Genomic DNA, 19,097 nt, shown 5'->3' on the forward strand with positions numbered 1-19,097 from the left:
CTAGGGATATGATTCTCACTTTGGGTGCAAGAGGTCCTGGACAAGCCCATTTTTTGTTTGTTTTGACAGACAGACAGTGGCAAATTAAATGGGCATTAGGAAAAATGGTATTGTGAATTAAAAACTGAATCTGGAAAAATTGACCGACAAACTGTCTTGTGAAAAGAAGCAGGATGAAATAACATTTCCTAACAATGAGCTGAGTTTTAAAAATGTATTGGATTATTTCTCAATTTCAAGGTTACATTATGCATTCTGCCTGTATTTATTCATGTGATTATTTATTTTATAATGTCCTATTTATTTATATAATAATGTACACTTTGGGTCTCCATACTAGTAATCCTATTAGCACAGCTACTACTACAATCGCTCTCAACACTGCTACAGCCGTTTCAACTAATACTGCTACAGCTACTACAAGTGTTACTACACCTACTGCTGTTGATACTGCTTTTGCTATAGACCATGCTGACATGCTATAGCAGGAAAAGCACAGTTTGTAATCTATAAGATTAATAACAGCTGCATTCCATTTAGGTTTAGGTGTGCCATTTCCGGTATTGTACATGCAGGTTTATGGCCATGGTTTACCATCATTAATCTTATTAGTTCCACCTCTGTTTTTCCTGCAATGACAAGTCAAAATGTCTGCTGTGATAAGGCCTATTCCTACTAATGCTGTTACTTAGCGTAGATTGGTAGCAAAAATACTACTACTGCTACTATATCTTGTTCTACTGTGATTACTACTGATGTTAACTATTACTGCTAAAGCTAACACAGACACAACATTCCTTAAAATAGAACCTTTATTATATAAAAATGCTTTTGATACAAAAAATGTCACAAGTGTAAATTACACAAAGCATTTTTTTGCTGAGACAACAAATACAGGGTTTTAAGGAGTTTTACTGACACAGTGGTTTGAGGCGGGGCCCATAGCCCTCAATATAAATGCGTTGCGCTGCTCAGAGAGTTCCCACTGACACATATAGACGCTACTTCAGCTATGTTATCTGGAAATCCATCTCCAGCCAGTCACCAGACATCAGCTGTAATGTGGTAGGAGATGGATTAATCAGACAACAGCAACAAGCTTACTGCAAGTTCCAAAAGTTCCACACCTCCCAAAAGTGCTGGTATACTCTTCTATCAGGAAACTGCAATGTTTTCTAACCTGGCTAACACAGATGAACCTCTTCTAGGTACAATGGCCAACCCTGACTGTTATGTAGTAGACACACGCTTTAATTTATCGCTACATTCACCTCTGCTTGGTGATTGGAACACAATAACAGACGTCTGACCTCTTACCTGTCTGTAATCTTTGCCGACACTTTACTATTAAATGACATAAGATGTTCCTGTGGACACATACATTACTGTAATACAAAGATGGCAGCAAGGCCAGCTTAGAGGAAGCTTGGTGTGTTCTCTTTGTCCAAAAGATGATATGGCAGTCTGTGCTAGAACTCTCTGACCCTAACACCGTTTTCCAACTTTTGTGAGCATGACCTAACGTTGATTTATACTGCTGTAACTCCACAGCACAGGTGAGAAGCCAAAACACTCTCCTCTTCGTAAAAAAACACTAATTTATAGATCTCTTTTCTTTTTGGAAGTGCATAAAAAGTGTTCCGACATTCTGTTGCTAGGTCCTGTGTTGATAACATAATAATAATAATAATAATAATAATAATAATAACAATAATAATAATAAGTGCTGTATGAACTCAGTTTGTCTCCACATAGCAGGCTGATGAGAATTATTGAAATTCTATCTGAGCATATCTGACCTCAGAGGTGGGAAAATAACAATGAAAACACCCTGCACCACTACACATATTGAAAAAAGACCTAAAACCCAGATGGCGCCCCCTAGAGGCTACAATGTTCAGTACACCCCACGATACAAAAGTTTTGGACAGAACAAACATGCTGCTGATTGTTATATTCTTAAAGCCTTAATAGTATTGGGACTAAGAGTAAAGTTTGTCCCAAGAGTTGATATTTAACACTTAAACCTAACACTAAAATCACTTGGAGTTTGAATGTAGTCCCAGTCTATACTTTTTATTGGAACAGTAGTGCTTTGTATTTTTCCAGAGAAAATAAGGAATTGTGTCCTCTATACCATTCAAAAATCTGACACTGTCTTGTCCACAACGTCCCTTAAGTACAAAGAAAAGTGACATTCACTCTGATCTGAACAGCAAAGATCAGGCTTTCACCAAAGTCATTAGGATTTCATAGAAATCTGTCAGGTAATTGTTCAGATATCTTGCAAAATGTGGCAAAGATCAAAGGCAGAGTGAAAAGTATTAATCATGTCAGTCAAACCTTTGAATTTGGTTTTGCAGTGGCGAGGTTTCTGCAAGATATTTTATGTAGGAAAGCATTCAAACGCCACAGCAGGGTTCACAAGTCAGGTTCACTATACTGGAGGTGAGCAGTTGCACAACTCAAGGCCTCAGTCTGCTTCAAACCAAGTGCTTATCGGACTGTCTAACAGTGTCTAAAACCCCTTTTCAAGCCCACTCTGCACAGTGACTGGCCAGGTGTGTGGAGGTGTGAAAGTAGGCAGGGTCAGACTACAGAAACACACAGAAGACACAGTTCTTGGAGAGAGACTGGGGAAGATTCATCTGAAGCAAACTGATACCTTCAGTTCATTTGTGGAACAGCTCTAAATAAAATGTCTCAGCGGGAACTCTTTCAACCTTTCACTTTTCTATTTCCAAAAAGACTCCTTCTAACCAAACATGGCGGCCGACATAGAAACTTACATAATGATCTACATACAAACAGAAATACAAAGAAGAAAAGCCGCTATTAGAATAATTGTTATTAACCATATAATAGCTTCATGATCTATTGTCAGTACGAGAGTGGTAATTTTGGGCATTCTGTGTAATTATAAGTCATAGTAACCGATAGTATGTACACAATAGCAGCAAACATACTTTTGGTAAATGGGATGAGGGTAAAGTAAATGTGATGGAAGAGGTTCAGATTCACAATGAAAAGCATTCACTTCTCACAACTCAATCATTGACTTCATTACAAATATGTACAATAACTTTACATGTTGATATTCATTTGGTATGTTGTCACGTGGTGATTTCATGGGATAAAGAAGGGATGTTGGGAGAAAGCTCTACCACTTCCAAAGGCAGTATGTTCAACTACAAAGAATTCCCAATTTGAAACGTAAGGGACACAATTTCACAAAACATACAAAATATTTCACACTTTGATCTTGGCCCTATTCCATCCATCCTGCCATTCATTCATACTTCTACACATTCATTCAGTCATCATCTACAAATGTATCTAATTTCCTACCAGGGGCGGCTCTAGAGAATTATTCATGGGGTGGCAAGAGGGTGGTACGGAGACTTTAAAGGGTGGCAGAAATATAGACGCTGATTTAATCGCAAACAATCACATATATCGGTATTTGCTTGTAAAAGCCCCCAAATGGATATTTGATATTTTAACTCAAAACATTACATTATTATGGTACGAGTAAATCATTGAATAGAAATATGTGGTGGCATTAGAAATCAATAAATTCTTTGATTTCCAAATCTTCAGATATTTTTCCAAATACATGTCTTTTTTCATTGAACATAAGCCCATCACTTAGCCTAAAATGTGGCCGGAACAGATCATTCAACTGTGTTAATTTATGCTTTTTAACACATTATTTTTATGATCTAAATTAATGTGTTAAATTTGACAGCCCCAATATACTATTATAATATACAGTTTCAATATTTCCCAAGAGACTTCTAAAATTTGATTCAAAGTGAACAATATTTTTGTGAATTCAAGCTTTCTTTAAGGATTTAAACTGGCTCCTTGGTATAGACCTACATAAAGACAACATTCACCAATTGTGTCACATAAACTCTGTGAAGCCACACATTTAGTGTTGCCAATGATTCTCTTCCATTTGAAAATGCGGTGAAAGCTTTGAATGAACTGACTGCATTGCTGACTAATGTGGCTTTTTGTTTGGGGCTTGGAGCGAGTGATTTTAGTGCTTTTTACGGGTGCTTTTGTATGTTGCACTTGCATGACTGATCTGAAATTTGGACATGTTTGTCTGCAGGATGAGCAGTTTCAGAGATGTTGAAACACTCTTGAAACACTCGTAAGCACCGGCGAATATTTGGGTTTAGTCAGTTTTAATCTCTCACACAATCAAACACGAGTTACTATTACTAAACACAACATGCTTCAACAAAACAACCCTGTCTGTATTTCTACTAGTGGAAGTTGGCAACCCTACACACACATTTAGCAGAAAATAAAGCCCCCAGCAGTCGGGACCGAGAGAGGCTGCACAGAAAGCTGTCGCGGCCGAGAGAAAACGGAGTGGCTGCCCGCTGCAGGGACGGCAAGCGGCAGCTGGGTGAAATCGGTCCGTTACCAGGCCGCGGACGATCCGTGAATCGGAAAAGAACATTCTGATTAATAACGGATGGGTTGCGGGTGGGGGAAATAGGGTGAAGCGTCTCCTCATTAAGACAGAAGCTGTGCGCATTTACGCACAAGGCACAGCAGCGTAACTTCATTGATTATTTAAATCTCCCGACACGCCGATATTAATGTTCTGTGTTCTTCTACACATCCAAAAGGTTAAAAAAGTTGAATTCTGTTTCCTCTGTCCTGTCCAGTTTATAACTACAGTTTTTAGTTTTGTTGCTTAAATGTCCCACAGTATTTGCTGTGATATTACTGCGTGCATCAGCACATTGGAGTATATATATTTGAATTAGATTGTCCAAAACTGGGGTGGCAAGGCTTTTTTTTTTTTTTAGGGGTGGCAGCTGCCACGACACCCCGGTAGCTCCGCCCCTGTTTCCTACATCAAGCGAAACAGTCACATGTGCTCATACACAGCTGTCCAATCATTCATCCATCCATCATTCACTCAAGCATACGTCCACTCTCTATCTGTCCTTTGTTTTCTGTGGAGCGGTGGATCAGCCAGCGTGAATAAAATAGTAAAAATAATTCCTCTCTCATTTATTTTTGTTCATATTATTTTAACACTATATACAGTCCTGCCGCTGGTCTGCCAACAAAGGCGCTGTAAAGAAGGAGAAGACAAATGGTATGAAACTGGGGGGGTCAGCCAAGTGGCAGTCCATGCCTTGGCTTCAGTCTTAATGAATGATTCATGGCATTGGACTCATCATGGTTTTCACACGCCTACTGGTAACCTTCGGTTAGTAAGTTCAATGCATATGTTGAGGGGAGGGCAGGAGCAGCATGAGGCGAGGATTTAGGCTCATATTTGGACAGATGGAGGTCTTGGAAATTTTGTGATCAAGAAGTGGCCCAGCAAAGGAAGTTTTCTTCTTTTGATGGAATGAAAATTAAAGAGTGAACTGCTGACTGTATTCACTCATCATGTCCTTTTTTTGCCCTGTGGCAAGGCAGGGATGGCCTCAAACCTTCAACCTGCCACGAGTGAGTGAATGTTAGAGCAGGACACATGGAAGACAGACACAGAACTGATCAGATGATGGTCATCCTGAGAGCTCCAGGATGACTGGAATGATGAAATGACCACTGTGGGACATATGGACCTTGAGCAAGGCACTTGAGCCTAACCAGCTGATATAAAGCAGCAAGTGTAAGCCGGTCAGGCCTGGAAGTCGGCATATGAGTTCTTTCCCTGGTAAAGTAGGCCAGACGAGGCCAGTTCTTGTGGCAAGTGGACTTCATCCCTTCCTTCCTCACTTGGCTCCTGGGCGGTTGGAGGGTCACGAGGAGTCGGTGCAGGGCGAGGGAGGAGGGGGGCACAGGTGGAAGTAGGAGCGCTCGGTGGAAGGGGAGGGGGGGCAGCTCTCCTCAGCTGACAGGTATTGAGAGCGAGGGGTGGGAGGTGGAGGGTAGGGGTCCGAGTCTGAGTTAAGGTCCATGTAGTACTTGTTGTGTTTGCCGTGGCTGCCGTGGCCTGTGGCCTTCCAGCGGCCCGCAGATGACACCAGCCCGGACGGCGGGCGGCAGGGGGTGTAGTCGCTGTCGCAGACGTCAGTGCTGCAGGGAGTAGTAGGTGGGGCGGCACCACGGACAGGGTGGTAGGGTCTGATGGGGAGGAGGCACAGAGTAAGTTTAGATCAGGGTTCAGGTTCACTTCTATTACATTTAATCTTTATTTGAACTCTGTCCCATCATCACTAACTGAGATGCTGTGGAATCAAACAGGAGTGTCTCCTCAACAACAGTGAGTGCTCTGTAAACTACACACTAAAAAGAAACCTACATATGATTTCTGGGGATTAAAGTCCTTAAAATTCACCCGCACACCTCCAACCAACATGTGAAACTGTTAAAATGTGCTTTGCAAAAGGAAGTGAATACAAGCCTGGAATCATGACAATAAAAACAATGGAGCAAATGTTTATTACCATTATGTATTACCATTTGCTATATATGGTCACTTCCTTGATGTTAGTTTTTTCAGACTGAAAAACATTTAACAAAATTGTCTTTTATAAAGACAAGCCTATAGAAGCATGATAGTTAGAATCTATCTATTATCCTATGATCTGCCTAACTTCTGGACAGACAGTATACGTGTCTGTTCAGGCTCTATAGATTTAAAGTCTGGTCATATTCTATATTTTTCTTATTCTCAACAAATCCCATGTGCAGAGTCAAACCAACACTGAATGTATGCTACTAACAAGTATTGTTATGTATCCAAAGCATGATATATCTTATTCCTCTGTGCCATAGAGCTCCATTGTTGTCCAAAAACTAAAATTAAAACCCATCAGCGAGCCGCACTGTTCCACTGGGTGACATGTTCCTTCATTACCATGAAAACACACACTGTTTATTTTGACTCAGTCCCACACACACCGTCCTGCTGCCCCGAATACTCACTAGAATAGTCCCCAACAAAAGCACTATTTCCTCCTGTTTGAGTAACATTTGCTAAAATCTACAGTAGCCAGCTGTTTTAGGAAACTATATATTTGAGAGCTGTTTTTAGATTTGGTTCCTACTGAAGATTTACATCTTCAGTAGGAACCAATGGGCTTGGGGCTGAGAGCCGCAGACAGGATGTCAGAAAGTACTGAGAGATGTACTAACACATGGTTGGTTTTGGACTTTTCATAGGATTTGTTGACAATAAAAAATATAGAATAACATTCTCATTATATATTATAATATATAATGAGATATATATAATATAATATATATATTATAATGGTCAATAATGTACCTTTTTTGTATATTTGTACTTAAGTGGTATTTCTTATTATTAGCTTAGTCCTGGAGTGTTTTCTGCACCTTTTCCTGGAGCAAGCTGATAATCAGCGAGGAGAGGCTGACTGGCCAGGGATTTCAGTTGTTTCTTTTAGTGAATCTACTGTAGCTATCAAAAAGATACCTCAACTATAGCTGTGTTCACTTGGAGCCATTCCATCCTAATAAACTGAATAAGATCTCACTCTTATTAAGTGTCTCATATAAACACGTCCATCAGAATAATTTGGCTCAAATGAATGAGGTTTAAACTTTTCACAATCCACTCCATGAATACATGCATACTTATTTACATTTAAAACATTTATACTCTTTCTGCACGTTTGTTTACATGAGATTTAGTAGTTTCCAGCAAATTCCAAATTTTGATGGGAGCAGAAGGTAACTTAACTGCTTAAGATACAGTTTTCTCCTTTTGCTTCCCCTTAACATACCCTTAAGGTTGTTAATATCATCTTATTCCACACTGTCACACAGTTTCATATATTCTGTATCAAGTTGTTCCAGCTCTTCATTGAACCTATATGTTTTTTATGTAAACTGTATCATTACATCAAATATAAATATTCTAAACATTTGTGCATAATTTTAGACACAAAATTAACATCTAATTTTTGGTGTGTTGGGATCTCTACCATGATTTTAAAATAAAGTTCTGCGGAATTGGGCAAAGTTTGACTGAACAGCATGAGTGTGCAATGACTGACCCAGCAGTGTGGAATAAATAAACTAACAATAGAGCTAACCCTTGATGCAGCTGCATCTTTGTCAAAGTTTGCTGGTGAGATGGATACGGTGTATGTGTGTTACCTGTATGATCTGGTGGTGGATGGACTGTTGGAGGAGTAGAAGATCTCTGTGTTGTAGAGAGAGCGGTCAGTAGCTGGGGACGGAGGAGGGTTCAGGATCTACAAACAGAAAATATCTGTGTGTTATCTGACTGTGGAGAGGAAACAGCCAACAGTGTGCAGTGTGTGTGTGTGTGTGTGTGTGTGTGTGTGTGTGTGACCTGAGGGTAGAAGGCTCCCTTGGTAGATGATGAGCTGCTGGATGAGGCTCCAGTCACATGGTTCCTGTCATATAGAGGAGCTCCACTGCTGCTGCTGCCCATCAAGCTGACTGAACTCATCATAGACTTCCCACAGGAAATACCTGCACACAGCAATTCACACTTTACAAATCCCATTACATATGAGTAATGTTGTAAGTATAGCACCACTGCTGCGATGTGTCTGATCTTACCTTGGAAGGTGCCATGCTGGGAGCTGCTGGGGGCGATGAAATTGAGGGGCACATGGGGCGTACCACTGATGTATTCATGAGGAAAAGTCCCACTGGGACCCTTGTAGCGTCGACACACCACACGCTGGCAGACAAAATAAGCTCCCCCTATCACGAAGACGAGTAGGATGATGGCAATGACTGGACCGATGGTGTTAGGCCCAGTGTAAGGGATGCCACTGGAGGGAGGAGACACATACTCTACACAAGGAAAAGGAAAAGGAAAAGAAAAGAAGGGGAGTTGCAGAGTCAGGGGCATGTTTACGAGAAGTAACAGAAGAAGTACTTAACCAGAAACAATACATGTGTTCATGTATATTTCAATGTTTTTACCACAGGCTAGCTCATCTGATCCGTCGGGACAGTCAGAGTAATTGTCACACTGTTGTTTCTTAGTGATACACTGGTTGTCACCACAGCGGAACTGATTAGGAGGGCAGATGGCTGGAAGACATCAAGAAACAGAGTATAAGACACACAAAGATGGAGATCCTTGTCAGTTTCTTATGGCAACATGTTAAAAGAAAATCCTCCAGTTCAATCTGATCAACCTCCATTATACCCAGCGGTGGAATAAGTATTCAGATCCTCTAAGTAAAACACTTTGCAAGTGTATTATTATCAGAAAAATTTAGTTAAAGTATCAAAAGTAAGTAAGTACTCATTAGCTGAAGAAACTGAATTTCTGAAGCTAAACTGGATTTCTGGCATTAAAAGTTGAATAGTACCAATAATGGTTTAAGGATTGTTAAAAAGGTGACGCCAAACTGGATTGTTGGCTTTAAGTTGTATGAAGAAGCAGCTGAAGGAGTTTGAATAGTTGGAAATAGGGGAAAGGGTGGAAGTAGTATGAATGGGATTTAAAAGTTGAATAATACCCATGATGTATAAAGATTTTAAGGTTTGAATGGAGTTTCTAGCTGAAATACATGAAAAAGTTGAATTAATGTGAGAAAGTCCCAAGTGTCGTGAAGATATGAGTTGAAAAAGTTTAGAACGGAGTATGAAGAGTTGGAAAAGTGGAAAATTAGTAGGCCTGGGATTTAAAAGTTGAATGCTGCCCCATAATGTATGAAAAATGTGGAGCATTTTAAGGTTTGAATGTTTATTTGTTGAGTTTGTAGTTGAAAATATGAAGTAGATAAATCTTAATAAAATACTTGACAATTTTTGAAAATGTCTAAGACCTGTGTGTCAAACTGACTCATCTCAAATCAGCTGTGTGTCCCCAATCAAAGGTTATGTGTATGTGTGTGTGTGGGTGCCTGCTCGGACACACATGTATGCCTACATGTGTTTCTCCTATACTGTATGGTTGGGCTCTTATTTGGAAAAACTGGGTCCATCGCTAGTTTCCTGGTAACATACAGCGACCGCTGGGCGCTTTTTTACAAGGCTCATTCTGAGCTTCCTGTTAGAATACAGATATTCTATGGAGCTTTTATTTTGAAAAAAGAGCCCCATCCTGAGTTCCCTGTTGAGATACAGTTACTGTCTGAGGCTTTTATTATGAAAAACTAATCCTAGGTTCCTAATAACATACAGTGACAGTTGGGAACTTTTATTTTGAAAAGCCTGGCTCATCCTGACTTTCCTGTTATGATAAGGTTACCATCTTGGGCTTTTAATTTGAAAATCGGAAATTACACTGTGTGTGTGTAAGTTATTATTTGAAAGAATACATTAATAAATGACCCTTGTTCTAGTAGGTTATTTCTTATTTCACCATTTTAATTCTACTTAATTCTCCACCTTATTTTAGTGTTTACTCACAAAGTACTTTAATCTGCTCTATTGTAAGTGAACGCCGTTCAGAGTAACTTCAAAGTATGAATTAAGCAATAATACATGAGAGGGCGTGCTTTACCGTCATTATTGGCACAATAAGTGCACGGCAAGTGCCTCAGTCCTGATTGCATCACTGCAGAGCATCACTGAAGTGCCATTAAAGATGGCTGTAAAGCTCACCCTCTTGTGTAATATTGCCATTATAGAATGGTTACCAACAAAATAAAAGATATAATCAAAATGTATTCATATTGTGGGGCAATTTGCTCTCAAAATTATTTATTTTTTTTGCTAGTGTTATCTGTTTCCCTGGAAATACATGGGGTCTGACTAATAACTGGAAAACAATCAGTCACGTCAGTAGACTCCCATGTAATGAAACCAAGTTTACTACTCCAGCAAGTAGGCCAAACCTTAGTAATGACCTAGCAACAGAGAGGATTTTTAGTCCCTGTTGAGTCAGCCAGCCAACTTGAGCTAACGGTAATGCTTTCTAGAGATTGTGGGATTTCCCAAACTACATACCACACATAAACACAAAACTGCCTTGCTATAATCTTGTCGTAACTAAGATATCTAGTGAATTTTTTTCCCCGATGGACAGATTTAGCTACGACGTCCGCAAACTTCACATGTATTTTTAAGCTAGTAGTGCCGTGTCACAGACTCACCGGCACAGCTGATGGAGGATAGAGTGTCTAGTAACATCAAGACTGAACAGAGTTTCCGTGTGATCCAAACATTTCCAATAATAACTCCAAAAGTCAATAAAAAAAAGATAGATTCACAACATATTTTTATCTAACGAAATATTCTGTTTCAATGCATATTTGTTGCTGTTTAGCCTTTCAAAAACAAAATTTTCACTGCGGTCACAAAATTGTTTGCTCTCTGGCTTGCCACACACAAGGGAGGCACACACCTGTATTAACGGGGCGGTCTAGCAGCAATTTAACAGCATCATAAAATATATTCATTAAAGAAAGTTGATTTAATTATTCTTTGTAATAGTTGCAAAATCCACAGCTTGCTTAGTGTTTTTCAGATAGTCCTGGAAACATTTGACAGCCCATGAAGTTTACCGGAAGGTACTGACTTAATTCCTAGACTTCTCTAATTGATTGAGCTCTTAATTTGACAATGCGACACATCTCTCGTTTTTTGGTTTTCTGTTCTTCTCATCCTCTTCCAACCATTAATCAAAACTAAGTCCACCATATAAATTAAAATTAACAACAAAAATATTCATTTTGTATCAGTATTGTAGCCTACTGGTTTTTGCTCCAGCTCTGGCAGTTACAATGTTTCCATGGAAATGACGGAGTAATATTCTTAGTGATGAGCACAGTGTGCTGTCATGCTGATTTGATCACGTTCTAAATGTATAGTTGACCAATAAGATTGCTTGGTCAGAACCACTTGTTGTATAATGGGATTTAAAAGTAGTATAGACCTCATATTGCATGAACGATGTGGAACACTTGTACAGTAGTTCATATCTTAAGTATGAATTAAGAGATAAGACTTGAAAAAGTGTGAGGATGTCTAGCTCCTGTATATGTGTGTGTATCAAACTGCACTAATTAGCTCATCTCAATCAGCTGTGTGTCTCCCCTGAGATCAAAGGTTGCCATGGTGATGCTAACTGCTGTGTGTGACTCCAGGCTCAGAGAGTTCATATCTTTTAGATCTTATAGATTTTAGTTGAGGCACACCTCTCAAAGTTCTGCTTTTAGCTCAAAGACCGTAACTCTTATCGCCTAAGTTAAAACACTGTAAGAGAGAGGAGACACTGCTGAAGGGACTGTGTAAGATTTGTGTGTGTAGTGTCAAAATTTGGGAATTAGAGCAGGTTAGAAATGTCCCCGTTTCTGCCTCCCTCCTGAAAATTATGGTCTCAGTTAATATGGAAGTCTGTGCGGCAGTTGGCTGGGAGTGCTGTCACTTTGAAGCTGACTGTGCCAACTGTGTGAGTCTGTTTGATTCCATAGTTTCATGTTTGCGACAGGCACAAATTTTCCTACGGTTTGATGTAAAATTATGTATGAAGAGTGAAAATTGTGGGTATAACAGCAAATTAAAGAGAAATTTTTAAGAAGATTTTAAAGCTCCTCTGCACTCTAGCTATGAACATTCCACCCAATACACACTAATGCAAAAATCTCAGAAGGGCTGAAAATTGTCAACTCACAAAATGGCCTCTAAACTTATAGATCTATGAAAAGGTAAATTAAAATATAGTAAATTAATAATATTTTTAAGTTATAAAAAGGAAACAGATTGTTCCTTGGCAAATTAAATGTTGATGTTTGAACTGGTTTTGCTAGCAGTGCAGTTTCTTTGTTGTGGTCTGTTGTGGATTCGTCCAGGAATGCTAGCTACAAACGACACGTAAGTATTTTTTTCCCTTTTTACTTTTTAAATCCAAGTTTTAGCCAAATTGTAAAGATAACACCACAGACTGAGCTGCAGGCTATCTTAGTCAGATGTAACGTTAGTTAAAGCAGACGCAGCTAGCTAACGTTAGCTATGTGAACACAGTTGATGTCGGAAAAGGGGTTGTATATGTCCATAACTTAAGTTAATGGAGAGTAATACCACCTTGTTGAAGACTTATTGCGGCATACAGAAGGTAAATACACACGTGTATTTTTAATACTATACAGATCGATGCAGTTTGTAAAAGTTGTGATGCTAATCGCGATTAGCACGTTAGCATGCAACATTAGAATAGCTCTCAGTGTGGTAGCAGTCAATATTACTGTATAATGTTGTGTGTTTTCTGCTGTTAGCTAAGACCTGAAGCTAAAACTACCAGTATGATATAGTATATGGGCTTTTCGTTTATTAAACTGACTGTGTCTTTGTTGTGAACTGTCGCCACCAGTCAGAGCATCATGCTCGCTCCACCATCCCTCATCTGTTCATCTTTCCCACCATGCTTCAGGTAACATCCCATGGACTGGTGAGCACAAACTAATATTGCATATGGGTTGTTTTTTTTTTTGTAGTTTGCACTAGCAGGTGAAGCTGCCATTTGTTTTAGGCCGTAAGCTCCCGAGCCACACTTAGGCCTACATTGTGTTTTTGTTTTTAAAGCACATACTTTTTTTTTATTTCAGTTGCAGTGAGAGTGTGGTAGCAAGTGAAAGGTTATTTTCCAAACTGAATTTAAAGGGTAATTTGTGAAAATGTGAGTGAAAATTTAACTTTTTGGATAAGGTCCAGAGTTATAAGGGAAACACACTTGACTCTTCTAGAATACAACATTATAGAAATACATATTTTAATTTTATACTTATATCCACTTGGTACTTAATTTATCTTGCCTGTATTATAGTGTATTATATTCTGATTTGCTTAGAACTTCTATCCCTGTGTGCACTGACGTGATAGTGAGCAGCTGTAACAAAAGAGTTTCAATAAAGTATTTCTGATTCTGATATTATCTGAATATATAGTATAGAAAGTAGTTAAAAATAGCTTTTCTTTGACCAGCCACAACATAACATGCTGCATCCACAATAATGCATCTGTAATAATAACCTCATAATATAATTTCACACTGACAGAGGTCATTCTTCTGCCAATGGAGTACTTTTACTTTAGTATAATTTTTCTGCTAATACTACTGTACTTTAACCTAAGATTTTGAACACAGATTTTACCTACAGGTATTGCTACTTTTACTTAAGTAAAAGACCTGAATATATAGACTGAATGTTTATTGTCCAGTTGGTGTGAACTTTAATCATACAGCATTTACCTGTGGAAAAAACAATATTGTGCCTGCCCACATACTCTGTTAACTCGTTTCATCTTTTGTTTCTTATTACCCTTCCTCCATTTATTGTCACATTTAGATTGGTCAAGATCCTGGCAACAGCTGTAAAGTGTTCTTCTGTGCCATGTAAGTAATTTCAATGTAATATTTTGGTGGGAGGGGCTTAGCAGAGTGATACAAGCAGCAGAGAGAGACGTGGAAGGTTTTGCGTGTATGTTCAGACTGCCTACTGCAGCTTTAATACACTGTGATTTACTGGAAAGGCTGAAATGCTCACAACTCAAGTCTCTAATGTTGAAATTATATTCATCCATCCGTCTATCTCTCTATCTGACTGTCTGTGTGTCTTTGCCCCCCCACCCCACATCTATCCATCACACAGGCTTGCTTGAGGAGGGTGCCACAAGATTCGCTCATGGCCACTTTCTGCAAACAGGTCCCGCCTTATTTCTTAGTTAGTTCATGCACAGTATGTACGTTACATGAGTTACTTGTTAGTTTGTTAAAATTAATTCTTATAACCGATATTCATGGTGTCATTTTTAACTGAAAACGTAACACATGAATGGATGTTATGGGGGTAGACATGGGGTAATGCAGGGGTGGAGAGAAAGATTCAGAACACAAAATAAAATTCTGTGTTAAATTTAATATACACTTACTTAATGTAACTAATAAACTAATATTGCATTGGTAAAGGGAAGGGCCCTTGTTTTTATTAAATATATGTGGTTTTGTATTACTAATTAAACATTTTCTACTTCTGGCAGTATACAGGATTGGGGTAGCTCTGGCAGACCCAGACTTGGACCAGTGTAGGCCAGGTCTGCCATTTTTGTTGGGGTGATTGCGGCCCTATTCCGGCAATGTCGGTTCAGTTTCAGCAGCCAGACCAGTGTACCTCAGAATCAGAAAAACTTTATTGATCCCCGAAGGGAAACTCTTTGTTACAGCAGCTCGCCTTTACGTCAGTGCACACAGGAGAAAGTACTAGCAAAAAAATATAATACAATACACTATAAAAACAGGTCAGAAAATAAATTAAGTACCAGGTGGGTAATATAAGTAATAAGTAGTGGTGCATGTACTGTCGAGTTAAGTATAGCTTATTGAGATTATTAAGATATTGCACAGCAGTAATGGAGGTATGAATAATATCAATATCAATAAATAGGAAAAACTAAAATAGGAAAACTAAATATTGCATGGGAGTAGTACACAGAATATTGCACAATTATTCAAGTATTGCAGAGATGTTAATGATCAATGTCCAGTTTAGTGACTTCGGGTCATACAGACTGACACTTAGAGGGAGGAGTTAAAGAGTCTGATGGCCACAGGCAGGAATGACTTCCTGTGGCACTCTGTGGTGCATTGTGGGGGGATGAGTCTTCCACTGAAGGTGCTCCTTTGCTTGACAAGCACGACATGGAGTGGGTGGGAGACAATGTCCAAGATGGCATGTAGCTTGGGCCGATTCTGAGGTGTCGTTCAAACCCGGTTTGGCAAGACTCTGGCAACTGTACTTGGACCGGGTTATTTCTTCCGGTCTGCCGGATTTGGGCCATTATGGGGCCAAACCATTTTGGCTACCTGGGTAGTGGTAGAAAATCCCAGGACTGCTCAGCAAGGTTTGCATCCAAACACGTGCAAAAAGTTTGGTTACAATAGCTTAAACCAATTTTAATTTATGTAAAATTGACCTTAAAGACACAGGTTTAAAAATGTATAATTTCAAAATGAACTGATTTATAGAAATTTCCTTTAGATCAGTAAAGCCTGTAGATGATCCTGCCAAAGTTTCAGATGAATTGGACGAAGTATGTGCCAAAAGAAAAAAAAAAATAATAATAATTCTAGGTGCAAATGGGCGTGGCCTATATCCGTCGAATTGGCATCATCCAAGGAACACGCTGCACAAATATTGTTTTGCTACGCCTCACGGTTCATGAGTTATTAGCCAAAATGTAAAACATGTAATAACTGACCACATGGTGGTGCTATAGGTATCATGTTTTAATATAATAGTTAGATGCCAAAAAATGGCGAAATAATAAAATATATAATAAAGAGTGAAGATAAAAGTGTGAGAGCTTCCAGCTAAATATAAATATAGCTGCAAGCTGCAATGGGCGGGTTCAAACCTTTCTTCGCTCAACGGAAGGAAGGAGGTCAATCGGCTAAAATTAAAGGGTTTCAGGCTTCACAAAGCCGAGCAAAGTCCCTTCAGCTAGTTTCATTCTGTTTAAAGGAGTGAGACCAATCACACAATTGTTCCATCATCACAAAACCTTCAGCGTTTCAATAATTGCACACTCAAAAGTTCCACCATTCATCCCCCCTTCATCGGATGTGAACGAAACTTGGTATGTATGTTCAGGAGGTAGTGTGGGATGTCTAATCAGGATTGCTCTAAGGCATCTTAAGTTATGAGCAAAGCTAGGTCACGCCCACTCGCACCAATCAATGACACTTTAGATTTTGGTTAATATTTGCCTTAAGAACGTGCATGCCAAAGTTGGTGAAATTCTGTCCACCGGGTTTTGAGGTACAGTTTTTTGGCATTTGTGTTGCCCCCTAAAGGTCGAGCTCAAAATACTTTGGCACGCCTATTCCCAAACACGGACTGAAGATATCTCCCAAGAATTATGATGACTGGACAAATCGTTAATGAGTTATGGCCAATTTTGTGCTAAGCCCCTCCCTTTGCGAAGATATTTTGGTTGGTGGCAGCCATGTTTTTTGACCAATCTTACTCATTCAAAATAGAAACGTGTATCTCAGTCTCGCAATGCTGTATCAAAAGTTTGGTGTTGATAGACTCAAAATTCAAAAAGTTCTATTCATTTTACTGTTTATCACAAGTATGCAAATTAGCAAAGAATCCATCATGGCGGACTTTAATGGTCCAAGAGGCTTTTTTGTAGAGCACATTGAGCTTGACTTGTGTGAGAAATGTCAAGTCAATTGGAGTCATGGTGTGAGGGACGTGGCCTTTAATTACAGCGCCACCATGTGGCTGATTGGGCTTGTATTTCTATGGAAGCACATGCACATCATTTCCAGTTATTGGGCCAAGTTCCGTGTTTCTAGCTCATTCCAACTCATGGCAATATGAGCCGCGGCTTCGCGGTTTGAACCCTAATAATAATAATAAAAAAGAGTGAAGATAACGTAAGTGTGAGAGCTGGCACTAGTAAAAGTTTGATGCTTACTCAGCATTCCCACTAATAATAATAATAAAGAATTTTTTGTAGAAGAACATAGGTTAACCCAATAAATATTTGAAGAACAATTGTGGGAATGCTTAATCAGCAATGGTAAATGGTATATGGACTGTACTTATATACAGTAGCACCTTTCTAGTCTTTTCCGACTACTCAAAACGCTTCAACTACGTATCACATTCACACCATTCAAAGAAAGTAAATCATTCACACACTGAAGGCACAGCCCTGGGGAGCAATTTGGAGTTCAGTGTCTTGCCCAAGGACACTTCGACATGTGGGCTGGGGGAAACTGGGATCGAACCGACGACCCGCTCTACCACTAAGCCACAGTCAGCCCCTCTTTATCGCAATCAAGAGCGAAGAGAACAAAAGTGTGACACTAATAAAGTAAAAATTCAAAAATTTTGTGCGTAGAAGAACATAACAGTTAAGTGGAGGCCGTCAAGTTAAAGTGCTACCTCAAAATTGTACTTACGTACAGTAAATGTACTTAGTTACTTTGCACCGCTGCCTATGTATTTATTCCACTAAATAAAGCAGCTAAATGAAATTCAGACATCATTCATTTGACTATTTACACCTGTGCTTTTCCTACTGTCACATGTCAAAATGTCATGAAAGCAGCTTAAAGGTTGCTGAAGGTGTTATATTAAACATGCATTGTACTTTTAAAAAAAATATTTGGTCATTTATTCATTTTCACAAATAGTGCTCTCCCAAAAATGTAGAAACATTTGATTTCATAATTGATTTGATGTGTGGGTTAACAGGCTGGGGAATGTGTTGTCTCTTAGAGCCACCTGCTTTAAATTTGTATTGGATAAAATACCATCCAGAGCGATGAGTGTAGGTAATGTGGAGCATTGCAATCATGGCTTTTGTTAACTACGCTCGTCTTAATAAAACGCATTTATTAAATAATCGGGTGAGAAATGCCTTTCAGCTGTGGCAAAATTCTCTTTACCTGTATCTGTGAAGCAGCACTATTTCTCAACTTTACCAACTGATTTACCATTTTATATAGAGAAAAGACTTGTAATAATATTACACAGCAGCCAACAGCAGCTTTGGTCTAAAATGATACATTATGTATTAGTCATAGACCTACTAAGTGGATAGTGTAGCTGCTAAAAGCTGCACGTCAACTGACCTAATGTTCACTGTTACAGTGAAAGTGTCAAGTGTTTAGTGAGTAAGTAAGTTTAAACCTACTTTCACAGTCCTGCTCATCAGAGTGATCAGCACAGTCGGGTTCACCATTGCAGCGCCTTTGAGCATCAATGCAGCCTCCTTTATCACACTGGAACTGGAAGGCTGAGCAGACGGGGCAGTTCTCCTCATCACTGCTGTCGTCACATTCAGGGAAGCCATCACAACGCCAGGCCACAGGAATACAGTCGATCTCTCCAGTGGAGCAGGCGAACTGCTCTGTGGAGCAGGTGGGAGGCTCTGAGAGATATATAGATATATATATATACGTAGAGAGAGAGAGAGAGACAGAGAGAGAGTGTGTAGGCAACATATGTTCACAGTGTGGAGGAGGAGGAGAAGAGGAGAAAAGAACAAAGAGGGAGGCGCAGTGAGTGAGCACTGAATCTCAGGAGGCCACAGAGATCAGAGCCTTGAGTGTTAGTATTCTGGTGCAGTCAGACTGAAATCCACCTGGCAAAATTTACTCATGTGGTGTGGCCAAAAGCAGGGGGGACAGGAACTAG

The 19,097-nt window shown here is 39.4% G+C and overlaps 1 protein-coding gene and 1 long non-coding RNA gene across 4 annotated transcripts in view; one reads left to right on the forward strand and one right to left on the reverse strand.

The window, feature by feature from the left end:
- Positions 1-794: 794 nt before the first annotated feature.
- Positions 795-19,097, reverse strand: part of lrp5 (low density lipoprotein receptor-related protein 5) — a 113,632-nt gene continuing 95,329 nt past the window's right edge. For both annotated transcript variants that reach the window (XM_044192320.1, XM_044192321.1), the window contains exons 24-29: positions 18,595-18,831; positions 8,914-9,024; positions 8,542-8,781; positions 8,309-8,451; positions 8,110-8,207; positions 795-6,108 (exon numbers count right to left, since the gene is read on the reverse strand). In XM_044192320.1, the coding sequence (XP_044048255.1) occupies positions 5,784-6,108; positions 8,110-8,207; positions 8,309-8,451; positions 8,542-8,781; positions 8,914-9,024; positions 18,595-18,831 (1,154 nt within the window). In that variant the 3' untranslated portion in view covers positions 795-5,783. The remainder of the gene's footprint in view (positions 6,109-8,109; positions 8,208-8,308; positions 8,452-8,541; positions 8,782-8,913; positions 9,025-18,594; positions 18,832-19,097) is intronic.
- LOC122874448 lies at positions 9,031-15,163 on the forward strand. Of its 2 annotated transcripts, none has more exons than XR_006377613.1 (3): positions 9,031-12,593; positions 12,696-12,759; positions 13,256-15,163. It is a non-coding gene; the product is annotated as an uncharacterized LOC122874448 (long non-coding RNA). The 2 variants fall into 2 exon arrangements; XR_006377614.1 differs by having other exon boundaries at positions 12,699-12,759.

This window comes from Siniperca chuatsi, linkage group LG4 (genome assembly GCF_020085105.1).
Source record: "Siniperca chuatsi isolate FFG_IHB_CAS linkage group LG4, ASM2008510v1, whole genome shotgun sequence".
Taxonomy (NCBI): Eukaryota; Metazoa; Chordata; class Actinopteri; order Centrarchiformes; family Sinipercidae; genus Siniperca; species Siniperca chuatsi.